Below are 23,165 nucleotides of genomic sequence, written 5' to 3'. Positions count from 1 at the left end.
AGAGAACAGGCTCCTACAAGTTGTCCTCCTGAATGCCCACATGCATGCACGAACACATGAATGCGTGCACAAACACACAGATGCATGCACAAACGATAGCAAAATCCCATAGGAACAGAGTCAACAGAAATACAAGTGGCAGCATTTGAAGGTTTTAAATGTTCTGCCACTGTTTTAGGCTTCTTATTGAAATGATTTTCTTTTTTTTTTATTATTTTTTTTTTAAATTTATTTATTTAATGTATATGAGTACACTGTCGCTGTCTTCAGACACAACAGAGGAGGGCATCGGATCTCATTACAGATGGTTGTGAGCCACCATGTGGTTGCTGGGATTTGAACTCAGGACCTCTGGAAGAGCAGTCGGTGCTCTTAACCACTGAACCACCTCTCCAGCCCTGAAATTATTTTCTTACCATGGAGTAGAAAAAGTTGCCAGAGAAGTACCATTTAAAAGATTCACTACTGAGTTTGTTTCTTGGAAGTGTCTTCCTTCCTTCCACTTGAGTGGACAAGCACACACACACAAAACAACCTTTTGGTTTGTGTTAAAAACAGCTGCAGAAATCCTCCGCTCGATCTTATATTTTGAAGTAATGATAATCGGTACCCCCACCCCCCCTCCAGTGATGCTAGTAATTTAGATTTTCTGACTCAGTTCAGAATCACTTCGGGCTCTCTTAATTTCATTTCCACTTCCTCGCCTCTTTAAAGACCCGGAAATGACCCATGTTTATGAACTACCAAGGAACTCTGGCCACACTGTTCAATGGACCATTACTTTCTCTGATCTTGCTACTTGCTACCATGGCAACCAAATTAAGCTCTGTTCCTTTGTTCACACCTGACAGGGTGCTTACTTCCTGGGCATGACTCAAAATGTATACAGATCCCCAAATATGTATGCGCACTCTTTGAAACCGAGGTAAAAGCTCAGTGGTTTAAGGGGGGAAAACAAAACTCTAAGAGGGTTCAAAAACTCTTGGGATGATGCAGCCCCAGGTTCCCCACTTAGAAAAAACGTTCAAAAACAAATATTTATTATTTATTTATTTAATGTTTGTGGTGTACACTGACTGTTCTGACACACCCCCAGATCCCATTCCCAGCCACCATGTGGAAAACGTGTCTGGAAGAGCAGACCTTAACTGCCCATCTCTCCAGCCCCATGAGACAAGGCACACAAAATACACAGCACAGAGTTTACCCTCTGGGTAAGAAGCTTTAAGTATTAGCTATTCTTACAAGCTATGATTCTCTTATTTGTTTTGTTGTTACATTGTTATTGTTTAAGATAAGGGCTCACTCTGGAGCAGTCCAATCTGGAACTCAAAGCAAACAGGTGTGCCATGGTCAGAAGGTGTCATTTTGTTGCCAGTTGCCCCAACATCTGACTTTTCCATCCTTTCTTTCCTTATCTGAATGTTCCCTGAGAGGTCTCTGGGGACAGGGCATCATGTACCCCTCCCTGATCTTGAGTGTACTGTAAAGGCAGATGACTCTGAATGCTTGATCCACCCCAAGCTCCCCCGTACACATTCTCTTTTAAGATTTATCATCTTAATTATGCACATGTGGGGGAGGGGCTAAGTGCACATGAGTGCTGGTGCCCATGAAGCCAAAGCCCCCCCCCCCCATAAATTCTTGGTAGTCTGTTTAAAGAGATGTTAAGTCACCTAGTACCTAGGGGGAGGAGCTGACCAGAACAGGTTTCAGGTTTCAGCTGAGCCAGTAGCTCACTGCAGTGTTGGCTATCAGTACAAGATCTGCACAAAACTCTACCCATCAACACCTCACTGAGGATGGGGACAGGCCCACAAGACTCCACTCCTCCCTGAGGCCCTTTGGGCAGTTAGCGGTTGCTGGGGGAAGGGACATCACTTTCTTTTCTTCAGTAGTGAAAACCACTGTTGACTCACCCATGCTCTTGTAAACAATCTCTCACTTACTCATGTGCAAGCAACTATAATTTAATTCAGTGGGTAATAAGAAAAGAGGAGGAGGAAAGGACTTGCTGGGAAGAGGAAAGGTTTTGGTGGGAGGGGGAGGGGGTAAGGGGGAGGAGTATGAGACAAAAACCACTAAAATTCAGTGTATGTATGAAACTGTCAAAGAGTAAGAAATTTAAAAGGCCCATATGCATATACACATATATATGTATACATGTATATGTATATATGAAAAACACTTTTTTCTGTTTTTCATATATATTTTTTAGAAACTCTATCATAAAAATTATCAGAATAAACATGGATTTTTACTTGCATGTACCCTCTCTCTCTGTTCAGAATTAAAAATTAACCAGGATCTGAATTGACAGGAGCACTTGCTTTCTGCCTTGGAGAGCTTATAAATTATTTTATTCCTGAGACCAGTTACTTCGGACATTGTTTCTCTGTCTGAGGTTTGCTTGGACAGGAAGACCTGCCAGGAAGGGGACTCCCAGCATCTCTAACCAGAGTGGCTCCCCCAAGAAAAGCAAGTCCTCTGTTTAAAGTCTTCGAAGCACAACTCATGGATTCCCTCTAAGGCAAAGAGAGGCACAGTTGATACTGTCCTGGGGGGGTGGGGGGCAGTTCACTCATTCAAAAGGTTTTTTTTTTTTCCCTTTACAGGAAAATAATTCAATTTCCCATGGACTGAATGGACTCCGACTTTCTCATTCAGCATCCAGAGAGGTGTTTATTTTGTTCTGTTTAAAAGGGTAGAACCCAAACAGATTCACCCCTTGCTAAATCACTCATACCCGTGCTCCTGGAGTTAAAGAGGAAAAACACTTAGTTGCACTTTGTTTCTCAGGAAATCTGGCAACAACGAGCTACTTGTTTCCTTTCAGGATGCTCTCCAAGCTTCCAGTCCCCGTTTGAGGCCTGGAGGGTCTAGACAGCAACTGACTGGCATGGTCACACTTCCTCTGGGTATACAGGACATAACTGTCTTCCCCAGATCAAATTAACCTCATCACACAAGAGACAAAAGTATATTTCAGGGGAAAAAAAAGTGAGTAAGGCAAAAACCCTCAAGCTTGAGACTGAAACAGTCACAATCTGCACACAGTGCTTAAAGGGACACCATCATTACTGCACCATAAAAAATGGAGCAGGAGCCCTGCTAACTCTGAAGGGAGGTCACTGTCTGAGGAAGTTTAAAAACACCGATGTAGACCTTCTCATTAAACCACTCCTGATTCTAGTCGACCCACTCTCTTTGGAGGAATGTCTTCATGGGTTGAAGAAGTTTAAAACAATACCAAGACTTACAAGGCAAAGTCAAAGGTTTGTGATGAATGATCCCTCCTGAAATATTGAAGCAAGTTATCTAAATTATTCAGCTGAGAACATTACATGTCCCCCAGATATTCTTGAGATATTTCCGCCTCGGTACTAAAATTGACTTCTGAACTAAAGCCAAGTCATGGGACCCTTCGAAGGTTCCAGATCGTGGCAGTAACTGAGAGGTACCAGGTCAGACACCAATGTTAAGAATTTTTGGCACATCCATGTGACGTCAATGAGAACCAAAAGGTTTTTTAGGAACATGTTTACCTGGAAAGAGAACACTAATATATTAATAATACCTAAAAGCCCTCTCTATCGCTACACTCCTGCCTATTGTCCTGGAATACTGGCTCCATCAGAGGGATCACGGGATCTAATTCTGTCTAGAAGTCATTAAAGTTGTCTGCTTTCATTACCTGCTGCACAACGAACAAAAACATTTAGAGTTGGGATGGAGCATCCACGGACTCACTGAAGGGAAAGGTGGGCGTACAACGGGGGTGGTTGGAACGGGGGCAAAACAGCATACGCTTTGTCTAAGCGAAGGACACAAAGGAGCACCATTATACACTCAACTGAACACAGATTCAGGAGGAAGACCGTATGTTCATGAGCCTAACCTAAGATCCCATCTTCATTCTTTAAGAAAGGGATCAGTGATGGGGGATGAAGGGCTGTATAACCAGCAGTTACTTAGGACCAGGAATGAATGCGCTGACTGCCAGCCACATGAACTCACTGCCGTGTTTGTAAAACTACCTTTAAACCACGGGATCTCATCCCATTCCCACCATCAGTACTGGGGAGCAAACCCAAGGCCTTGCACCTTCTAAGCAAGAGCTCTACCATCATAAATTATATAAGGCTCAGTCAAGACTTTTTAAATAGATTGGAAAGCTACTTTTAATGATGAATGAGAATGTCAAGCCAGGCCTGGTGGCATAGGCCAATAAATCCCAGCTACTTGGAAGGTTGAGGCAGAGGTATCCCAAATTCCAGGCCTGTCTGGCTACAAAGTGAGTTCAAGGACAGTGTGGGCAATTTAATAAGGAGGGAAAGAAGGTGGAAAGGGTATGGAGACAAGGCTCAGTGATTAAGTTCTTACACAGCAAGCACTAAAAAAGTTAAAGTGTTAATTTTAAACTTAGAGTAGAAATGGTAATAATTTAATTGGCCTAGATCCAATGTAATCTAGTGTCATTTTATTTCAGATGAAACTAACAATAGTTTTGTGTGTTCTTTTCACTTGTTTGTTTGGTTGCAAAAAGGCCATGCTGTCTTTCAATGAAAAAAACCTGTAGTAGGAAAAACTTTATGCTTTGAAGACGTAAACCCTCAATACATTAAGTGTTTAACTTTTTATCTGATATAATATCCCACAAAGTCTTTGCCAACAACAAAAACAGTCCGGGTAAAGTAAAATCTATCTTCAAATAAGACCCGAGAATGTTTCTTACCCAGCCCACGAGGATGGGACCAACGTGTTCCGTCGAGCCATCGGGCTTCCGGACATCTCGAAGCTGACTAAGGAGGTCTGGCAAGACACAAATGGAACGCTCATTTTGTTAGGCATTCACAGATGAGCAGAGGAGGCAGAAGCTTCTGGGCCCTTCCTGTTACTACACAATCACGGATGTTGATATCAGAAAACTACAAGTCGTGACTCGTGTGGGACCAAAACCGTACCTTCATGGAGAGGGATTAGAGAGTCCAGGGTTCCAAAAATCTGATTCAGCTCTTGTTCTGTCATTATTGAGAGTTTCAGCATGGGGTCATGGTAGGCCTGGAAAAGACAGGCAAGAGATGGTCAGAAATATTGAAATGCAGAGGAACTCAGTTGTTTATGCAAATGTATAATAAAAAAAAAAAACCTGGCTTCCTATAATTTCTCCCACAATGCCATGCAAACAGCAGATAGGTGTGGCTGGAAGAATAGAGACTAGAGTTCTGTCTTCAGCCTTTTGTGACTGATAAGCCAAGGTAGATTTTTTCCCCCCAAACCTTTCTACACTTTAGTTTACCCTACATCCCTACATTTAGTAAGGAGCAAAAATCCTACTTGGGGAGCAGTTTTGATTGTTACAAAGTTCCAAAAGTAAACATGATTATACACTTTGAAAAACTCCCATTTTATTCAAAATGAGCTAACAGCAGGCCTTTCCAAGTAAGTACATATTTCAAAGAAAGGAAAGGTGGTTGGATCCTTTACTATTGACAGAAAAACAGTCTAGTCATAAAAGCACTCTGGCAGGTCAGAAAATTAGAGGTAAGGCATCCAAGGAGGGTTCTGGAGACGAGCCACGTCGTTCAGAGGAGGCAGGAAATACCACAGAAAAAAGGACCTTGATTTGAGCTGATGCCTGTGTGAGGGGCGGAGGTGTATAGCTGAAAGGAAAGAGAAGGGTCCGGGGGAAAACAGATCCCTGTGAGTCAGAGGATGACCAAGGAGCATCTAGCATCTAAAGATGTTTACATTTGAGAAATCTCGACTCGGAAAGTGGGGCTTAGGCATCTGACCAGCCTATGGACCCAAGATGTGTTCCAGACGTAAATGCCTTCTTGCCTCTCTGAGCTGCTCAGTGGCTAGCTCTACCCAACATGTCTTAGCTGTGTCCACGCAAAGCCTAGCTAGCCATCTCAGGAGTACAGGGGGAAGAGCTCTTTACTAGCACAATGTTGAACTGAGGATCTTAAGATGAGAAGCATTCTGCCAAACTCATGACTCCCTCAAAAACATGACAAAGAAGCCAGGGGAGCCCGAATTGGGCTTTCAAGGGAGGGAGGTCGAGGGGATGGAAAGATTTGTAGTCAAGAATGTGCATGATGGAAGGCAAGGGTTTCCTCCCCGCCTCCCACAGATGGTGATTAACACGTTTTCAGCTGGGGTCTAGCTCAGCAGTAGACATGTGCTAAGCATGTTTGAATCTAAATCTGATTCTCACTACTTAACAAATAAGTCCCCCCCCCATGCCCACAAGCCCCTAAACCCCATTTCCATATGAAAGACCATAACTTATTATGCTGTACAAACACTCACTTCACTTTACCTACTTCCGCGACCGATTTCTCTAGTGAACGAAAAGGCCCTACATGACACTCCTTCTCTGACATGTTTTGAAAGACAGGCTCTGGAAGGCTGGTCTCATGCTCTAGGCCCTCCTCCTCAGCCTCCTGAGTAGCTCAAGAGAGACTTCGAGGACAGTGGAAACACACATGAAGTCAGGCCACCATGAGCACCTTCAGATTTAAACAGATCCATCCTCGGAGGGGCACTAGACGTGCAGAGGCATCCGGCAGGTGCTGGTGTAGACAGCTATTTGCCTTCTTGCTTTGAGCCATTTCCTCTGCTGCTGGGTTTGTGGTAAAAGGTTCTTTTCAATTGTGAGTTAGTCATAAAGAGACTACCCCAAAGCATTGGCTCAGGGCTGTGAAATGACTCACAGGGCAGAGAAAAACACGGGGTGACTCAAACAGCTACTGTGTCTTTGCTTACCTTTTTTGCTAATTTCAAGTCCTCTATCAAATCCTCTTCACCTTGAGAAAGCTCAAAAATCGCCTGAAAAATAACCCAAAAAACCAAAAAACTGGCTCAGTTCTTTCGTTTATGAGACCAAATTCAAACAGAACCAACATTCAAAAGCTCCAAATACCCTTAAGCTAGACAAGCCTGGGGTGATACTCAAGGAAGGGTATGCTGAGTGCGTGCAAGGGCCTGTGTTTAATACCCTGAGGATTAGGAGGGAGAGGAGGAGGAGGAAGGGGAGGAGGAGAGGAGGAAGGGGAGGAGGAAAGGAGGAAGAAGGAAGGGGGGAAAGGAAGAGGGGAAGTATTGGGAAGGAAGAAGAGAAGAAAGAGAGAAAGTAGTAGTATAGTGGTAGTAGTATAGTAGTAGTATAGTAATAGTAGTATAGTAGTAGTTATAGTAGTAGTAGTAGTAGTAGTAGTAGTAGTAGTAGTAGTATAGAAGTAGTAATAGCAGTAGTTGTTGTAGGTTAATTAGCCTGAAGCAAATGCCCTTGCAGCTAAAAGTGTCAAGGAAAAGCCTCGTCTGTGAGAGAACATGTATTTCTAACCTACACAGTCACCCTTGCTGTTTCAGAACTCTGACGAAATCCAACACAAGGGAACTGTGTCAGATGGACCTGGCGGTGTTATTAACCAGACCGTCACACTCTGCTTCTCTTTTACCCAAAGAAGGCAAGTCTCAGCAGAAAGCTGTATTCCTATCCTCTACTGAAGACTGGGGTTGAGAAAGAATGCAACGGTTTATTACTATAAATAGAATTTGGTGGGGTCAGCCCACTCTCAAGTCCCACACGGTATAATGAATAAGATTAGAGGGGCTGGCTCTCTGTGAGAGTGTGTAAATGGACCAGTTCTAATTTGGCTCCATTAGGCCACCATAATTTGAAGAGCTATGATGTGCAGTACACCCTCTCCCATCTGGGAATCTAAACACTGGGCAAACATTGTGGTATTAAAGGACTACAAGTCTCTGATGATCATCCAGGAGCAACTGTACTGTTTCCAGCTGGAAAGGAGGCGTTAACGGCTTGCGGGCGCGTCTGCCACGCTGAGGTTCAGGTGGGGCAGGATACTGGGCTGCAGGGACACTCTTCCCCAAGGCCCAGCAAAGCCTCCTGTCACGGCTTACTGAAATAACCACTGTCACATGAGAAGCTGCACAGACGTCCTGTGAGCCTATGAGCTCATCAACTATACTGGCCAATGGCCACCCCACCAAGGGAGGAGAACCATGGGTGAACACAGAGGAGAATACTTTGGCTTTGAAGTAAGAGAAGAGCCAGGTTCAAATCCTGACTGTGGCTTACCACTGTTCACCTTGCCTTAACGTCTTTCTCGTGTACAGTCTGTCTTTCCTTTTTCTACACTGTCAGGCTGTATGAGTTCTATATGTATATCAACAACACAGGAATACAGGAAAACATAAGGAAGGGAATTTTAAATCACCCACAATAGCATCTCATTAACTCTGAGAATACAGAAATAACAAAGTCAGTTTCTCCTTCCTTTCCTCTCTTCCTTGTCTTCTTTACCCTCCCAGTCTCTCTCTTCTCTTCCCACCCCTCAATTCTGTTTTTCCTCCTCCGTTTTTCATAACACAGGTCATCTCTACCACCCGCTGTGAGGACTTTCCTCTGCACTGCAAACAGTGAATTCTGCAGCACACAATAAGTAGCTGGCCTCTAATTCAGTTACTTTTTGTTTTTGTTTTTGAGACAGGGTTTCTCTGTGTAGCCCTGGCTGTCTGGGAACTTGCTCTGTAGACCAGGCTGGCCTCGAACTCAGAGATCTACCTGCCTCTGCCTCCTCAGTGCTGGGATAACAGGCACACACCACCTCCACCTCCACCACCTCCACCACAGCCTGCCCATCAATTCTAATGCTACCGACTGGCAAACAGCATCAAGTCCCCCACAGGAGGGCTCCGTCCCAAGACTCCTCACCCTTTTATATGCTAATCAAGACCTCAAGTAGTTTGCCTAATGACTCACACAGACAGTTGAGAAGTCAGAGTTTCCTTGATTCCTCCTCAGGCTTAATTTGTCACAACTACTCACAGAACCCAAGGCCACACTGGTTTATAGGACATGAATGATAAAGGATAAGAGGATTAGGTAAGTGTAGGAACAGGGGAAGTTATGGGTGCAACCTACACATTCCACACCCTTTCTAGATCTACTGCACCACCCTCCCAGAATCTCATGTTTACTTATTTAGCTCTTAAAACTGTGGCCTTCTGGGTTTCTATGGAGATCCAGACAGCAGGACAGATGACATCATTGGCCCTTGCCTATCACCTGTAACCATCAGCCTCTCTCCCTCCCCAGAGGCTAACAGGGAGAGCCATATCTTAGTTTGGTTTCTGTTGCTGGGATAAACAAAAGCAACTTGGGGAGGAAAGGGTTGATTTCATCTTACAACTCTGAGGTCATAGTCCATCAGTGAGTGAACTCAGGGCCCAATTCCAGGCAGAAGCCTAGGGGTAGGAACTAGAAGAGAGGTCACAGAGCAGTGGTTGTCAGCCTGTGGGTCGCAGCCCCTTTGGAGTCGCATATCAGATCTTAATGTTACGACTCATTTCCAGGTATGACGTAACAATGAGAATAAATTATGGTTGAGGGTCACCACAACATGAGGAACTGGGTTAAAGGGTTGAAGCATTAAGAAGGTTGAAAACCGCTGTCACAGAATGCTACTTACTGGCCTGTCAACCTGTTTTCTTATACTCCAGCAGACCACCAGTGTTAGGGTGGTACGCTCATGGTGGCCTGGGCCCTCCCAAACCAATCAATCAAGACAACACCCCCCACACTTGCCTGTAGGTAATCTAATGGAGGCATTCTTTTCAATCAAGTTTCCACTTCCCAGATAAGCTGTGTCAAGTGGAAAAAAAAACCCGAACCAGAAAATTAGGACAGTCTGGAAGTCTCACTGCTGCTATCCACCTAGGTCTCACTAGTGTCAGGGACCCAGCCTGAAGCTTTCCATAGCTGACAGTCATCATTCAGTCTATTCATTTCTGCTTGAGGATGTGAGACTCTGCATGCCACACAGATGGCGCTCAAACACATGTGTTCTAATATCACGTAAGATGCTGCCATATTCCCACATGGGACTGTGGAGGGTGCGTGCATTATTTTAAAGGCTGGAGTCCTGTGTGATAAGCAATGATACATTTACATGATACCCAACACACACTGCACAAAATGGGCATGTGGAAAGAAGAACCTTCACTCTTAGCTGCTTCTTTCAGTAACTTCAGGAAGAAACATTGTTGCCAATTCTTTGGGCATCCTTCCAGAAATAGACACACACACACACACACACACACACACACACACACACACACACACACACACACACACACACACACACACACACACACACATACACACACACACACACACACACACACACACACACACATACACACACACAGACACACACACAGACACACACACACACACACACACACACACACACACACACACACACAGACACACACACACACACACACACACACACACACACACACACACACACACACACACACACACACACACACACACACGGGGGGGGAGAGGCCTGACCACTGTGTTAGTGAGCACCATTAATCCTAGCACCCAGGAGTGGAGCAAAGGGTTCCCTGCGAGCTTTGCAGCACCATAGAGAAGAAGTGAGCAGCGCCTGTACTGACAAACCCTCCAGAGAAGGAGGTGCCACCATAGCTTCTTAGACATCAGGTTACAGAAAACTTACAGGAAAAATTAACTGTCCTCCATGAAGAAGAAGTTTTTCTTTATAAAGGTAGGGGGAAAAAAGCCAATTTTTTTTTTAAACTTCCTAAAAGTGACTACCAAAATATAAATTGGGGATTTAGCTCAGTGGTAGAGCGTTTGCCTAGCAAGCGCAAGGTCCTGGGTTCGGTCCCCAGCTCCAAAAACAAAACAAAACAAAACAAAAAAAAAAACCCAAAAACCAAACCAAAACAAAACAAAAAAAAACCCAAAAAATGATTGTAGCCGTGCATGGTAGCCCCTGCCTTTAATCCCAACTCTTGGGAGGCAGAGGCAGGCAGGCAGATCTCTGGGTTTGAGGCCAACCTGGTTTATATAGTGAGTTTCCAGACAGCCAGAACTACAGAGAGAGTTTGCCTCAAACAACGCCAACCACAACAACAAAAACTAAACCAAACCAAAAAGAAAAAAAAAAGTAACCGATATAAATAAAATGAAGATGGTTGTCTTTGTGAGGGTAAGAATCTTAACTGGACACTTGGTGTCAACATTGTAAAATCGCTTGGCTTTTCACAGTGGGGCCACACCCACACAGCTGGATGCTAGCCTTCCTGTATCCCTTCCCACGTGACCTGGCTCTGAGGGCTGATGCAGTGACCCACAGGCAGCTCCGTGGGTCCCCAGCTTACCTCCTGTCTCTTGATCTCCTTGGCTGTGAGCACCTGACTGACACACACATCGAAGGTCTCACTCCAGAGTTTGCTGTCCCTCCGCTTCGTGCTTGAGGAGGTGGCATTTCTGGACCAGGCTCTAGGGGCGAGGATGTCGGGGCGGCTCTCACTGCGGAAGCTGATGGACCGCTACACAATGACAAAAAGAAACCACCATGGGGTCAGCAGCAGGACTGGGTGGATCTGTTTTGAGCAACTTCCTGTTACTGATGACACAAATCATCTGTAAGAAAGGGCATGGCCAAAGCTTTTAAGGAGTGGGCACCCTCTGCGCCTACACACTGAGGAAAATGAACAGGGACCTTTTCGTTCTGTGTAACCGGGACACTGAGTGAACTGTAGAACAAGAGGGTGGTGGGCCAGGCTCACAAAAAAGGAGGCTCTCCAACACACACTCAGTGGCTTCTTTCCAACGGACGTCTATTCTTCAGAAGTACAACGGAAAACAGTGGATAACCCACCCTCTCCTACAACAGGACCCCACTATCCTGGGCGCCCCCTTATACAGTCTGGGTAGGCTTCTCCTGGCCCAGTCAAATGGAGAGTGCCACCATCCCAATTCAGGGATGGGTAGAGATCCCTGAGCTACGAGAGAAAGGGCAGGAGTATTCCTCTGGTCCTGTGAGTTCAGAGATGACAACACACAGACATTCCTTGCAGCAATTCTCCCTGGTCACACAGAACGAATCTATTTAGCACAGGTGAGAAGAAAGGGACACATTTGATGAAGGCTGGAGAGAAAGACTGAGGGAGGAAGTAAACAGACTTTACCACACCAAACCGTTTGAGCTCCTGGATCCCGCCATGCCTGAAGCCTGAAGGACCACCCTTAGTCATCTAAGTTACACAGGCTAATACTGTCTTCTTTCTGTCTCCAGTAGTTGGGGTTCTATCAAGTCAAAATGTTGAACCGACACGCACACTGAGACCACCCCGAGGTAAGTAACGCCTACCCCGACATGTTTGTTCCTTTACAAAAAGGCCCCAGCTGTGTTTAAAGGTCTGATTACCCAAAGTCCATCCTGAGTGAAATCTACTACCACAGGGTTTTCTCGTGACAGCCACAAAGTATCCAAAGAAAGGTAATGTGTCATCTTTAGTCTTTACCCTGCAAGATTTCAACATGTTCCCTAGAGACGGACAAAGCAAAGTGTATTACTACATTCGCAAAGATAGCTTTTTTTTTTTTTTTTAAAGATAAGTTCTCATGGGAACAGAGAGATGGCTGAATTGTTAAGATGACCGCTGCCTATCAGAAGACTACATTTTGGATTCCAGCATTCAAAACTATCTATAATTCCATCTCCTGGGAGATCTGATGTCTCTAGCCTCATAGAGTACCTGCATGTACACATACACACATGCATGCATAATTCATACATACACACATGCATGCATACATGCACAGACATACATGCTTTAAAATATTAAAATAAACCTTTTTAAAGAAGACAGGTTCTTTGGTTATAGAACATAGGATGACCTGGAACTCACTGTGTAGCCCAGGCTGGCCTCAAACTCAGCATCTTCCTACCCCAACCTCTCAAGATCTGAAATTATAAGTGTGTACTACTCTATCCAACTAAAAAAACAATAACACCCCCCCCCTCTCTATTTAGCAAATGTCCCTGTGGCGCTGCTCCCCAGGCCCATGGTGTGAACTTCCACTCAGCTTGGCAAAGAATCTGACCACAGTGGCATATTTATGAGTATCTCCTGCCATTCCCCCATCACCCCGCCTCTCTCTAGAGTGTTACATTTCTTTAGTTAGTTAGTTGCTAACCCTCATTGCTTCTCCTAAGCAAGTCTCTTTCGCACAAGTGTTTCTCCCATTTCCCAACCAACTCCTCACCTGTGTTCAGAATACAGCCCAGCACTCGCTCTCTTTTAGGGAGGCCGCACCAATGTCCGACCTCTCTCCTGTTCTGACACTGGGACACACCTCTGACAGGACAGTGGCTGCATCTTGCTCTATTTATGTACCTTGATTCTAAATGATTTTGAACGTGGCGTGTGTGCCTGTATCACTAAGACTGTACAGGTTAGCTCTCAGTTCTCTGAGCTCCAACTATGAAATTCAGTAATTACAACTCATTAGGGAAGTTTTTGATTTTATTTAAAAATTGGAGGGGGGTGGCTAAAGAGATGGCCATTAAAATCACCATTAAATAAATTAAAACTACCTGTTGCTAGAACTGTCTAGCCTTTAAGACAACTCTGAGATAATTTAGCTTCTAAAACTCCCTTTCATGCAAACGTGACCAGCATTAAAATCTGTGTATGATCCCTTTTCATAGTTATGCAAACCAGATGCGAACAGATATTTTTAAATGCCTTCAGTTTCTCTCTCTCTCTCTCTCTCTCTTTTTTTTTCCCCTCACATGGATGTTACGGCCGACTTCTAGCTTACTTTCTGATCTTTCAGAACCTGAGGAAATGGAAAATGTTATAGGAAGTTTCCAAGGGGCTTTGGGGTGTCTCCAGGGCTTTGTGGAGGCAATTCTTTATAGTCTTGCAAGCAGCAGGTAAGTTCCAGGGCTAGCAGCAGCTTTGGGTGAGCGCGTGACATCTGAACCTGCTCCGTGCAGGACAACAAGAAAGCGCTTGCCCAGGTTACGAATGGTATTGCACAAGTCTTGGGCTCTCTGAAACACGCCCTTATAAACACCAACTAGACTAAATGGCCATAGCTTGCCTACACTCAGAATCAATTAACCACAGACTGAAAGGTTAACACAAGGCAGTGAGTCACCACCCGGCTCTCTCTGTGGTTCTGATGGGCAGATGGGAACTGTAGAACAGAGAGAAGAAAATACACACAAAGGAAGGCACAGGACACAGGCAAAAGTCTCCACTTTCACTTGGAGGGATGAGTTACCGTACTTTCAATCTGACAAACACTGGACTTCCCCAAGAGTTGGAAAGTCATTTGTACCAACTTGAAATGCTTATGTCTTTGCAAAATTGTGCAATTTTTAGATACAAATTCTCTTCCTTTTTCCCCAAAAGCACATCCTGGCATTAATCATTGTTGTATTTAACATCTTTCCAAGTTTGTTTGGTTTTTTTTCCTAAAAACAATGTTTTTTCTTTTCGGGCAACTATACCTTTTTCATGGTAGTATATAAAACTCATCCTTCAAAGCTTAACCAAGGGGTTGGCCAGACAGTTCAGAGGCTAAGGACACTTGTGGCTGTTCCTTTCAGACGACCTGATTTTGACTCCTAATGTCTGTGTTGCCCAGCTCACAGCACCAGCAACTCCAGCTCCAGAGGATCCAACTTCCATTTCTGGCCTCCACCGGCTTCTGCGTTCATGTGCACACAACCCCTCCAACCGCATACACAGTTAAAACTAAAACAAGCTGTGTAGTAAAACACACCTGAGGTGAACAACAGAACAAAACACAATGTGTAGAATAGTGTGTAAAGTATGAGAGATTAAATGGGAAAATGCCACTATGAACCTCATTAATTTGGTTACTAACATAAAAAGTCAATTAACAAAAAAAGAAAATTCCTTTCAAGTAAAAGTAGTGAGAGCAAGTTCTGATAACATAAAATTAGCCAACTTGGTAGTGAACGAATTAGTGGTATCCAAAACCAATTTCTTAGTCCCAAACATTTTCTTCACCTCCAAAGTCACTCCTTAGCAATGGCTGTGTGGGACCCTGCGTCTAGGTGGAGCCCATATTTACTCATTGCCCTCCTGATGAACAGTGGAATCATTTCTGACAGCTCACTGTTATAAGAAGTACCTGAGGGAACACCCTTTGTGTGTCTGTGCTGATATTTATGAAGGCAGATTCCCTTATTCTAAAAACTATCAAACCTTACTTATTTTTATTGCATCTCATTCGAATTGCTGGGGGTTCCAAGCTCTCCTCTTTGCTCAAATAAACATGTCAATACTCAATGCTAAAATGAGTTACCAAATTATCCGTCAAACAGGCCAAGTACCTCTCCCAGACAGAAGCAGGGTAGCCTACACCTTCACTCTCCTCCAGGTAGATGAGATCTTCACACAGGCAAAAGTCAGTGTACCTGAGTTCTAGTATCCTGTTGTGAATATAAGAACTAATGAGGGCTGGAGAGATGGCTCAGTGGTTAAGAGCACTGACTGATCTTCCAGAGGTCCTGAGTTCAATTCTCAGCCATCACATGGTGGCTCACAACCATCTGTAATGAGATCTGATGCCCTCTTCTAGTGTGTGTCTAAAGACAGCTGAAATGTACTCATATAAATAAAAATACATAAATCCTAAAAAAAGAAATAATGAAGATTTTTTATGCATTAATTTAGACCTGCTTGATTCATTGGAGATTTTCATCATTGCCACTTGGGGGAAAGTAAGAGGTGAACACTACCCTACAGGAGCTCCCTCTTAGGGACTTTTCCTGTGAGTTCTCTTAGTGACTGCCAATCTCAGGGTGTCATTCATGGGAATTATCTTAAGGTCTCTTCACACTGATCCTTAGCCCTTTGGATGCAATCTTCCAATTTACACAGCACCTCCTATAATCACAGCATCCTGATAGAGTACGAGTCTGTTTTCATTTACTGAGGCTGGGGTTAGATAGAGGGAGGTGCTAAAGCGCTTGCCCAGACAGGATCCAAAATACACATTTTGTTTCCAAAGTCCTCTTTTTATGCTGGAGCTGTACCCATTCGTTCCAGGAACTCACAGGCTGTCCCAAGGTTTCAGAGAGAGCAGGTCAATCTCCTGCTTTCTAGGAAAGGAATTGGCTGAAGGAAAGAGAATGCACTGGGCTCAGTTTTAGGAATAACTAGTGATTTTTGACCAACCAAACTCCAGATTTACACCCTGGAGCTGTAATGGAACTGGGTCAGGTGTGTGGTCAATGGCTGCTCAGCCCTAGGATGGAGTGACTGCTGCTAGTCCCTGAATCAGTCAGAGCTTTAGACATGGGCAGGTGTTCATCATGGTGCCAGCCACAAACCAGGAACGATGGCTGGCCTGGTTAGCAACATAAACAGGTACAATTACACAGGAGGACTGAGTTAGGGGGAAGAACGTGACTCCTGCTACAAGAATCCCAAGGGACAAAAGCCACAATGCTTCTAGGTCCCTGCCTCCACACCCTTTATTTTTCTGTACTTGGATGGTGTGCCTCATGGCCTTGCTATCTTTCTAACCTAGCTGTCTTGTTTCTGATTCCCCTTTCTTCACAACAGAAGACAAATCCATTGATTTTTCTCATTGCTTTGACCAAATACCTGACTTAAGAAGCAACTTAAGGGAGGAAGGGCTTTATTTTGGCTTACGGTTTTAGAGCTTTCAGTCCATCTGTGGCAGAACAGGTGTGGCAACAAGAACACGAGGGAAGGAGCTAGCTCACACTGAGTTCACCAAGCAGAACATAGACAGGAAGTAGGGACGAACTATAAAAACCTCAAGACCTGCTCCACTGTCTCCAACAAGGTGCTACACCTCCTACAAGTTCCACGACCTTCCAAAACAATACCCACTGGGGACCAAGTGTTTGAACCGAGTGATGCTTCATATGGAAACCATTTTGGTGAGCACCTTGAAGGCATGCACATCTAGCTGCTTCACTCACTGGTGGATTTTTCAGCCTTTCACACATGCCAGGGAACAACAACTTGGGCACTATAAAAAAGTGAATGTCAGGGGAAGGAGAGAGTTGTTCTGTGCCTGCACTGTGGGAGGAGCTTTAGAACTCTTCTAAACCTGAGAAGTAGGATTCCTGCTCCCATTTTACAGATAGGACACTTGAGGCTCACAGAAGGTGAAATTTGATGAAAGCCATGAAGTCAATAAATAGTTCACTTAAACCAGGGGGCGGGGCATTCAAAATGATAATCCTGGTCTGCCCTCATGCAAGGTGGTTCGTGAGCCAAAATAGATCGAGTTTTGTGCTACTTCTTAGTCTGTAACAGTTTCTCGATCTTGTAGCCACTCAATTCTGGAGTCGACAAGCTTATTATGCAGAGTTGTCCTGTGCATCGTAGAACACTTAACAGCATCATTGGTCTCTAACCGCAACGTGCATGTAGCACCCCCCAACCCAGCTGTGCTGAACAAAGCATCTTGAGTCCCTGCCTATGTCTCCTTAGGTGAGAAACACTGGTCCATTTCAAACTGATGGACTCGACCTTGGACGAGTCCACATAACCACAGAAACAAGCGCATCGACCTGCTGGGAAGGGAGGATTTGGGGCTAGCAGTAGAAACCGTTCCAGAATAAGCAAAAGTTTCCATGAGGAAAGAGAGCCCTGCAAACAAGCAGAAGCCCAAAGCTTGTCAACTGCTGGCAGCTAAAATAACAACAGCCATATGGGAGACAGACGGATGCAGACTTTGGAAATGGGTACTTGTGTTTATACCCGAGCTGGGGCTACAGGAGAGGTGCTGCAGGTGGGCAGCACACTGTCTGCTGGGTAGGAAACAGGCCCATTTATGTATGTCAGAGGAAGTGTAAGCTCAGCAGGTAGATACCCTAGGACAGATCTGATCTGTTAATGCTGCCTGTTCAGTGGGGGTGGTTGCTCCATTCTTTTGCAAAAACAGAAGGTCCCCATAGCCAAAGATAACATGTTCCAATACAGAGCACGGGCCGGGCACATTCTCTCCACCTTCCCGACTGCAGATGGTTCAATAGTAAACAGTTTGGACGCTAGAATGGGACCGGAAGAAGAAATGTGTTCCACTGGGCCTGCAGCGGTGGGTTAAAGCAAAAAGTTCCAGAATGTTGTCACGGAAGACTCCTGGATAGTCTCCCGAAGAAGTCTCCCAAAGGCTGCATTCAGTCTGCTTAAAATGAGGGGCAGCACTCCCCCACCACGTGGCTCTATCGCATCGGACCTCTGTGCTAATCTTCTGAAAGGGCCGCTCAGGAGAAAGGCAAGAACCAGAGGATTCAGTGACTGGCACAATACCTGGTAAGGCTAGGAATGGGGACTGTGTACAGCCGTTCACCTCCAAAACACAGACTTGAGTTGAAAGCAAAGACTTTACTCCCAAAGCTGATGTGACTTTAAGTCAACTCACGTGGCTAGGAAAACTCAGGTCTCTGGCTTCCGGTATTCTCATCGTAGAGGCAGCATAATAATTAGAACCTCACAAAGCTGAAGTGAGGATTGGTCAAGTCTAGGTAGGTCAACAGCTTGGCCAGATGCCTAATGGCACAGTCAGCAGGAGATGGCTGGTACCTGTGCCACTGTGGGTGTGGGCTTTAAGACCCTCATCCTAGCTGCCTAGAAGTCAGTATTCTGCTAGCAGCCTTCAGATGAAGATGTAGAACCCTCAGTTCCTCCTGCACCATGCCTGCCTGGATGCTGCCATGCTCCCTCCTTGATGATGATGGACTGAACCTCTGAACTTGTTAGCCAACCCCAGTTAAATGTTGTCCTTATAAGAGTTGCCTTGGTCATGGTGTCTGTTCACAACAGTGAAACCCTAACTAAGACACCACTTTAGCTCCCTATGTTCGCTTCCCCTGATGATGCACTGTAACCTGTAAGACAAAAAATCCTTTCCTCTCCTCATAGTGCTTTATCACGGCAGTAGAAACTTATCTACCATTGCTAGACCATTAACTGTACTGCTACCATTAATGCTTGTCTATATACCCATCAGTCCCTTCCCATCCAGGAAAATAAGTTCTAAGAGCCCGTGGTGCATGTGTGAATCCACAGTATTATCTATCCTAATATAAACTCTGCTTTGTCTATACATACCTATGACAAAGTTTACTTCATACATCAGGCACATTAAGAGATTCACCATAATTAATAGAAAAACAGTTATAGCGATACACTGTAACTGTGGAGGCTAAGTTTTATCACCTTGATTATTCACTAGCAGATTGAGACACAATTCTGGGTGTGTTTCCAGCGGAGATTAAATGAGAGGGAAAGACCAGACATGAAGGTGGGGAGCGTGTGCTATCCCTCGGGCTTCCTGCAACCCCAGAATAGAAGAGGGAAGGGAGAGAACCCTTCTGTCTTTCCCCTTCTGCCTCCTGGTCCATGACGATGCAGACACCTGTCCTCCGCCATGTGCCCCTGCCGCCTCGATGCTCTGCTCAAATGCAGAAACCATGATGGGGAACACATCATCCCTCCCTTGTGTTTCTGTCAGGCATCTGGTCACAGGTACACACAGTTAATTCATACAACAAAGTCATCTTGGCAGTTTTCACTTACCTTTTTTTTTAAATCATAGCTGATCATGGGTAGCCCTCACTGAGGGAAAGTGAAATCACCAATAAGGAAAAGAATCACTTGGGTGCTTTCATTCTCAGACAACAGCAGAAACATATCAGCGTTACTTAAGACCAAATAGCTTCTTGGAGGAACTTCACTAAAATAGCCAGCAGGAGAGAAAAACCCATCGGCATACGCTGCTATTTATAAAACCCCAGTGTCTGGAAATAAACAGCCGAGCATGGAGCTGGTGGTATAGAACTTGCCTAGCACATGCCAGACTTTAGACTTTGTATCCCCAGCTCCGTAACAAACAAACAAATAAACCAACTTGAATATGGCCGAAGAGTACTCAACAACAGGGAGTGAAGTGTTACCACAGAACGAAAACAGCAGACAGGTTAAAAACAGTCTTCTCTTAAAAAAAAAAAAATTCTTTTTGAGAACAGTTCAAGGATAGCAGCAAACCACACACAGAGTCGAACAAAGAGAAGAGAGATCTCCATTTAAAATACACAAAATGGTAACGGGGGTCTACCCTTGGACGGTGGGGTTTTATCTTCAACTTCGTAACTCTCTACATTTATCTTCCAGATTTTGTACAATAAAGAGATAACTAAGAAAATCAAATTGGCTGAGGAGCAGGCATGGCCATGAACACTGACTTCAACAGAAAGGGCACCAACACATCTCCGTCCAGCTCACAAACGGCCATTGAAAACACAGTGGAAGGTTACTCAAGCAATTCATACACGCCAAGCACCCCAGACCCTAAACCAGGGCAAACCCGGAGCTCAAAGGAATTCTTCATGGAGTGAATGAAAAGCAGAAGACAGCATTTGGTACAGGTGTGGAGAAAGCATTACCAATGTGCTCGGCACTAGTCAAAACTCCGGTGGCTCGGGGCAGCCAACCAACCCTGAGTCCAGTACCACGACCGGCTCTTACATGATAATGTCCACGACAAAGTATTCCACCAGCTGGGAAGAACACCTCTCCCCACTGGGGCGAACAGAATAAGGGCCAGCTGAATGCAGGATGCTTCAGCGCCAAAGTCTGGTGGCTATTTTTAGATCCTGGCAAACCACTGGCTGTATTGTGACCAATTTTTTGCCTTTTTGTTTTTTTTTTAAGAAACCTAACCACGGAAGCGGTACGCAGAACACCCACCATCAGGTCTCCTCGCAGCACTTGCTGACTGTGTGACCCTGGACCTGGGTTTAAAGCTTGGGGCTCTTTATAGATGACACTGAGATCGCCCTGTAGAGTTCTGGAGGAGGTGATGTCAGGCACTTGGAATAGGAGCTGTGGCACTGAGAACACCTATAAGTTGATGGTTTCTAAAGGCCACCTATAATGCTACTAAAAAGGCAAGAATGAGGAGTCGCTCTTGACACCCAGCACTGGTGACACCCAGCTGTCCCATTACCTGCTGGATACTCACATTCATATACGCAAAGTAACCTGGGACCCAAAACTTTTGCCATTCACAAGAAATGTATGAAAAGAAGCCTTAGTTTTCAGACATGGTTCCTTAAGTCCCTGCACCCACGTGACCATCCTACGATGTCTCAGGTGTAGATAGATGGTACCAGACTCCTCATTGCATTCTCAAGCCCAGAGTTAGAGCACTTGCCTAGTATGCATGAGGCCCCAGGTTCGATTCTCAGGACTGCATTAACTAGAGTAGTACATGCCAGAAATGTTAGTATTGAGGAAGTACGGGCAGGAAGATAAAGGTTCTCCTCAGCTACATAGCAAGTTCAAGGCCAGCCTGGGCTACATGAGACCTTGATTCAAAACAACATAAAAGTGGGTGGGGGGTTGAGGACTTAAACTAAAACTATTAAGGAAAATAAACAGAGATCTTAACCCAATGGAAGTTGGAGTGCCCCCATGTGAGGCCAAGAGACACTGACTGGCATTTGCACCCCAAAGTGAGCAGTGTACACAAGTGCAACTGGACAGATTAAGTTTCCTTGCATTAGGCTCTGGGTATATAAAGTATATACTAATGTCCAAAGTCATTCTGGGAAGAAATGTTACAATGTTAAAAGGGTTGTTTCAGTTTTCCTTTCTCTTTTGTTTCCCACAAACACACACACACTTTTGAAACAGAAAGAAAGATGCTCATGTCCAAAGCCAAAGAGAGACAACATCACATGGCAATGAACTCTGACCTCACTGGACTTGGCTCACGTGTGTCCAGGAGTCCTGTGCAGCTGTGCAGGGAAAGGCAGAGCTCAGCACGCAGTGGCCCATGGGAGCTGGTGTTTCTTGTTCCACTTGAGAGGTACACACTCCAGCCCCTTTCAGAGCTGGGCCAAGCCCCTCTCAGGCCTGCTGAAGAGGGAATTTATGGGCCTTGGGGGATCCAGACATCTGTGCTTTAGTTTACCAGCAGCTCTGTGCTAAACCTTTCTGGTAAGGAACTGACAAGAGTACCATGCAGTCGACACCATAAATGCTGCCTTTGTGCTGAGGCCTAAATTTCCAGCCCGTACGGATGCCGGGAGGCAAGAGAAAACAAACCCACCAGTGTGTTGCCTCAGAGACCACTCACATTTGTAAATGGCTTTTTAATCTTCCTGGAAGAGGCTGCCAGCCCATTCTGCCCCCATGTCCTCCTCCACTAACTATGGTCTCACAGGAAGCCAGAGGGAGAACCGCTAAGTATTGATGGAAGCCTTGTGTTTGGGTTAAGTCACTGCTTGGTCTACCATTAAAAGAATGTAACCTAGAGATGAAACTGGATATCCAAAAAGATCCATGTGTCTATAAAGTGCCAGGAGCCAATGAAATAAGAGCTGTGTACTAGGAAATCAAGATGCTTGCTGGGTCCAGTGGCACAGCTTTGGTACCCCAGTTACTCAGGAGGCTGAGACAAGGGAATCAACATTTTTAAGATGCCTGGGTTGCAGAGGGAGTTGAGGGTCCACCTAGACAACTTAGTGAAGATCCTGTTCCCAAATTTTAAAAGTATAAAGAGGGGTCAGGTACGGTGTCACATGCCTATAAACCCAGTCCTTGGGAGGCAAGGGCAGAAGGTGATCTAGATACATGGACAGTCTTAGGCTAACCAGAGCTACAGAATGAGGCCTTGTCAACAACAATACAAAGGGGGACACACACAGACCAGATGGCTCAGTGGCTAAAGGCACTTGTCACCAAGCTCGCCAACCTGAGTCCAATCATCAGGACCCCACGTGGGGTAATGACCTGCATAAACTCTCCTCTGACCTCCACAAGCACACCATGGCAGGAGTACCCAACCCCTCCCAAATAAAAATGCAATAAAACAAAGCGCTGAGTGGGGAAGCACTTACTTGCCTTGTATGTGCAAGACCCTGGGTTTAATCTTCACTATTATAAAAATGAAAGTAAAAGAAATAGAATGCAAATAAATAAGCCAACTTGCCCCCATGCTCAAATGATTTTTGAAATAGAAGATAAATTACATATGCAGGTACATGGGGTGAATGGCTGCTGAGTGCCTAGAGGCTTGGGCACACGTGCAGTAGTATTCCCCTGGTTTCGTTTCTTCCCCAGCAGAAATGACGGGGAGACCTAAAGGAACCATGAAAGCTTGTGAAACTGGATCCTGGGCAGCCCTGGGGGTTGTTGCCTCCCCTTCATCTTCCCTGTTCAGTTAGCATTTTCCTTTCTAGTTGGTAGGGGAAGCAATGGAATCAGGAGGCAAGAAG

General features: G+C 45.0%; 1 protein-coding gene across 4 annotated transcripts in view; it reads right to left on the bottom strand.

Moving 5' to 3' along the window:
- Nucleotides 1-23,165, bottom strand: part of Arhgef3 (Rho guanine nucleotide exchange factor 3) — a 281,753-nt gene that overhangs the window by 15,027 nt on the left and 243,561 nt on the right. For all 4 annotated transcript variants that reach the window (XM_032918596.1, XM_032918597.1, XM_032918598.1 and 1 more), the window contains 4 exons: nucleotides 11,230-11,400; nucleotides 6,772-6,834; nucleotides 4,965-5,061; nucleotides 4,736-4,812 (listed from right to left, as the gene is read on the bottom strand). In XM_032918596.1, coding sequence (XP_032774487.1) covers nucleotides 4,736-4,812; nucleotides 4,965-5,061; nucleotides 6,772-6,834; nucleotides 11,230-11,400 — 408 coding nt within the window. The remainder of the gene's footprint in view (nucleotides 1-4,735; nucleotides 4,813-4,964; nucleotides 5,062-6,771; nucleotides 6,835-11,229; nucleotides 11,401-23,165) is intronic.

Source organism: Rattus rattus, chromosome 13 (assembly GCF_011064425.1).
Source record: "Rattus rattus isolate New Zealand chromosome 13, Rrattus_CSIRO_v1, whole genome shotgun sequence".
NCBI lineage: Eukaryota > Metazoa > Chordata > Mammalia > Rodentia > Muridae > Rattus > Rattus rattus.
The sequence above is the reverse complement of the archived record's forward strand: the minus strand, read 5'-3'. Positions and strand labels throughout refer to the sequence as shown.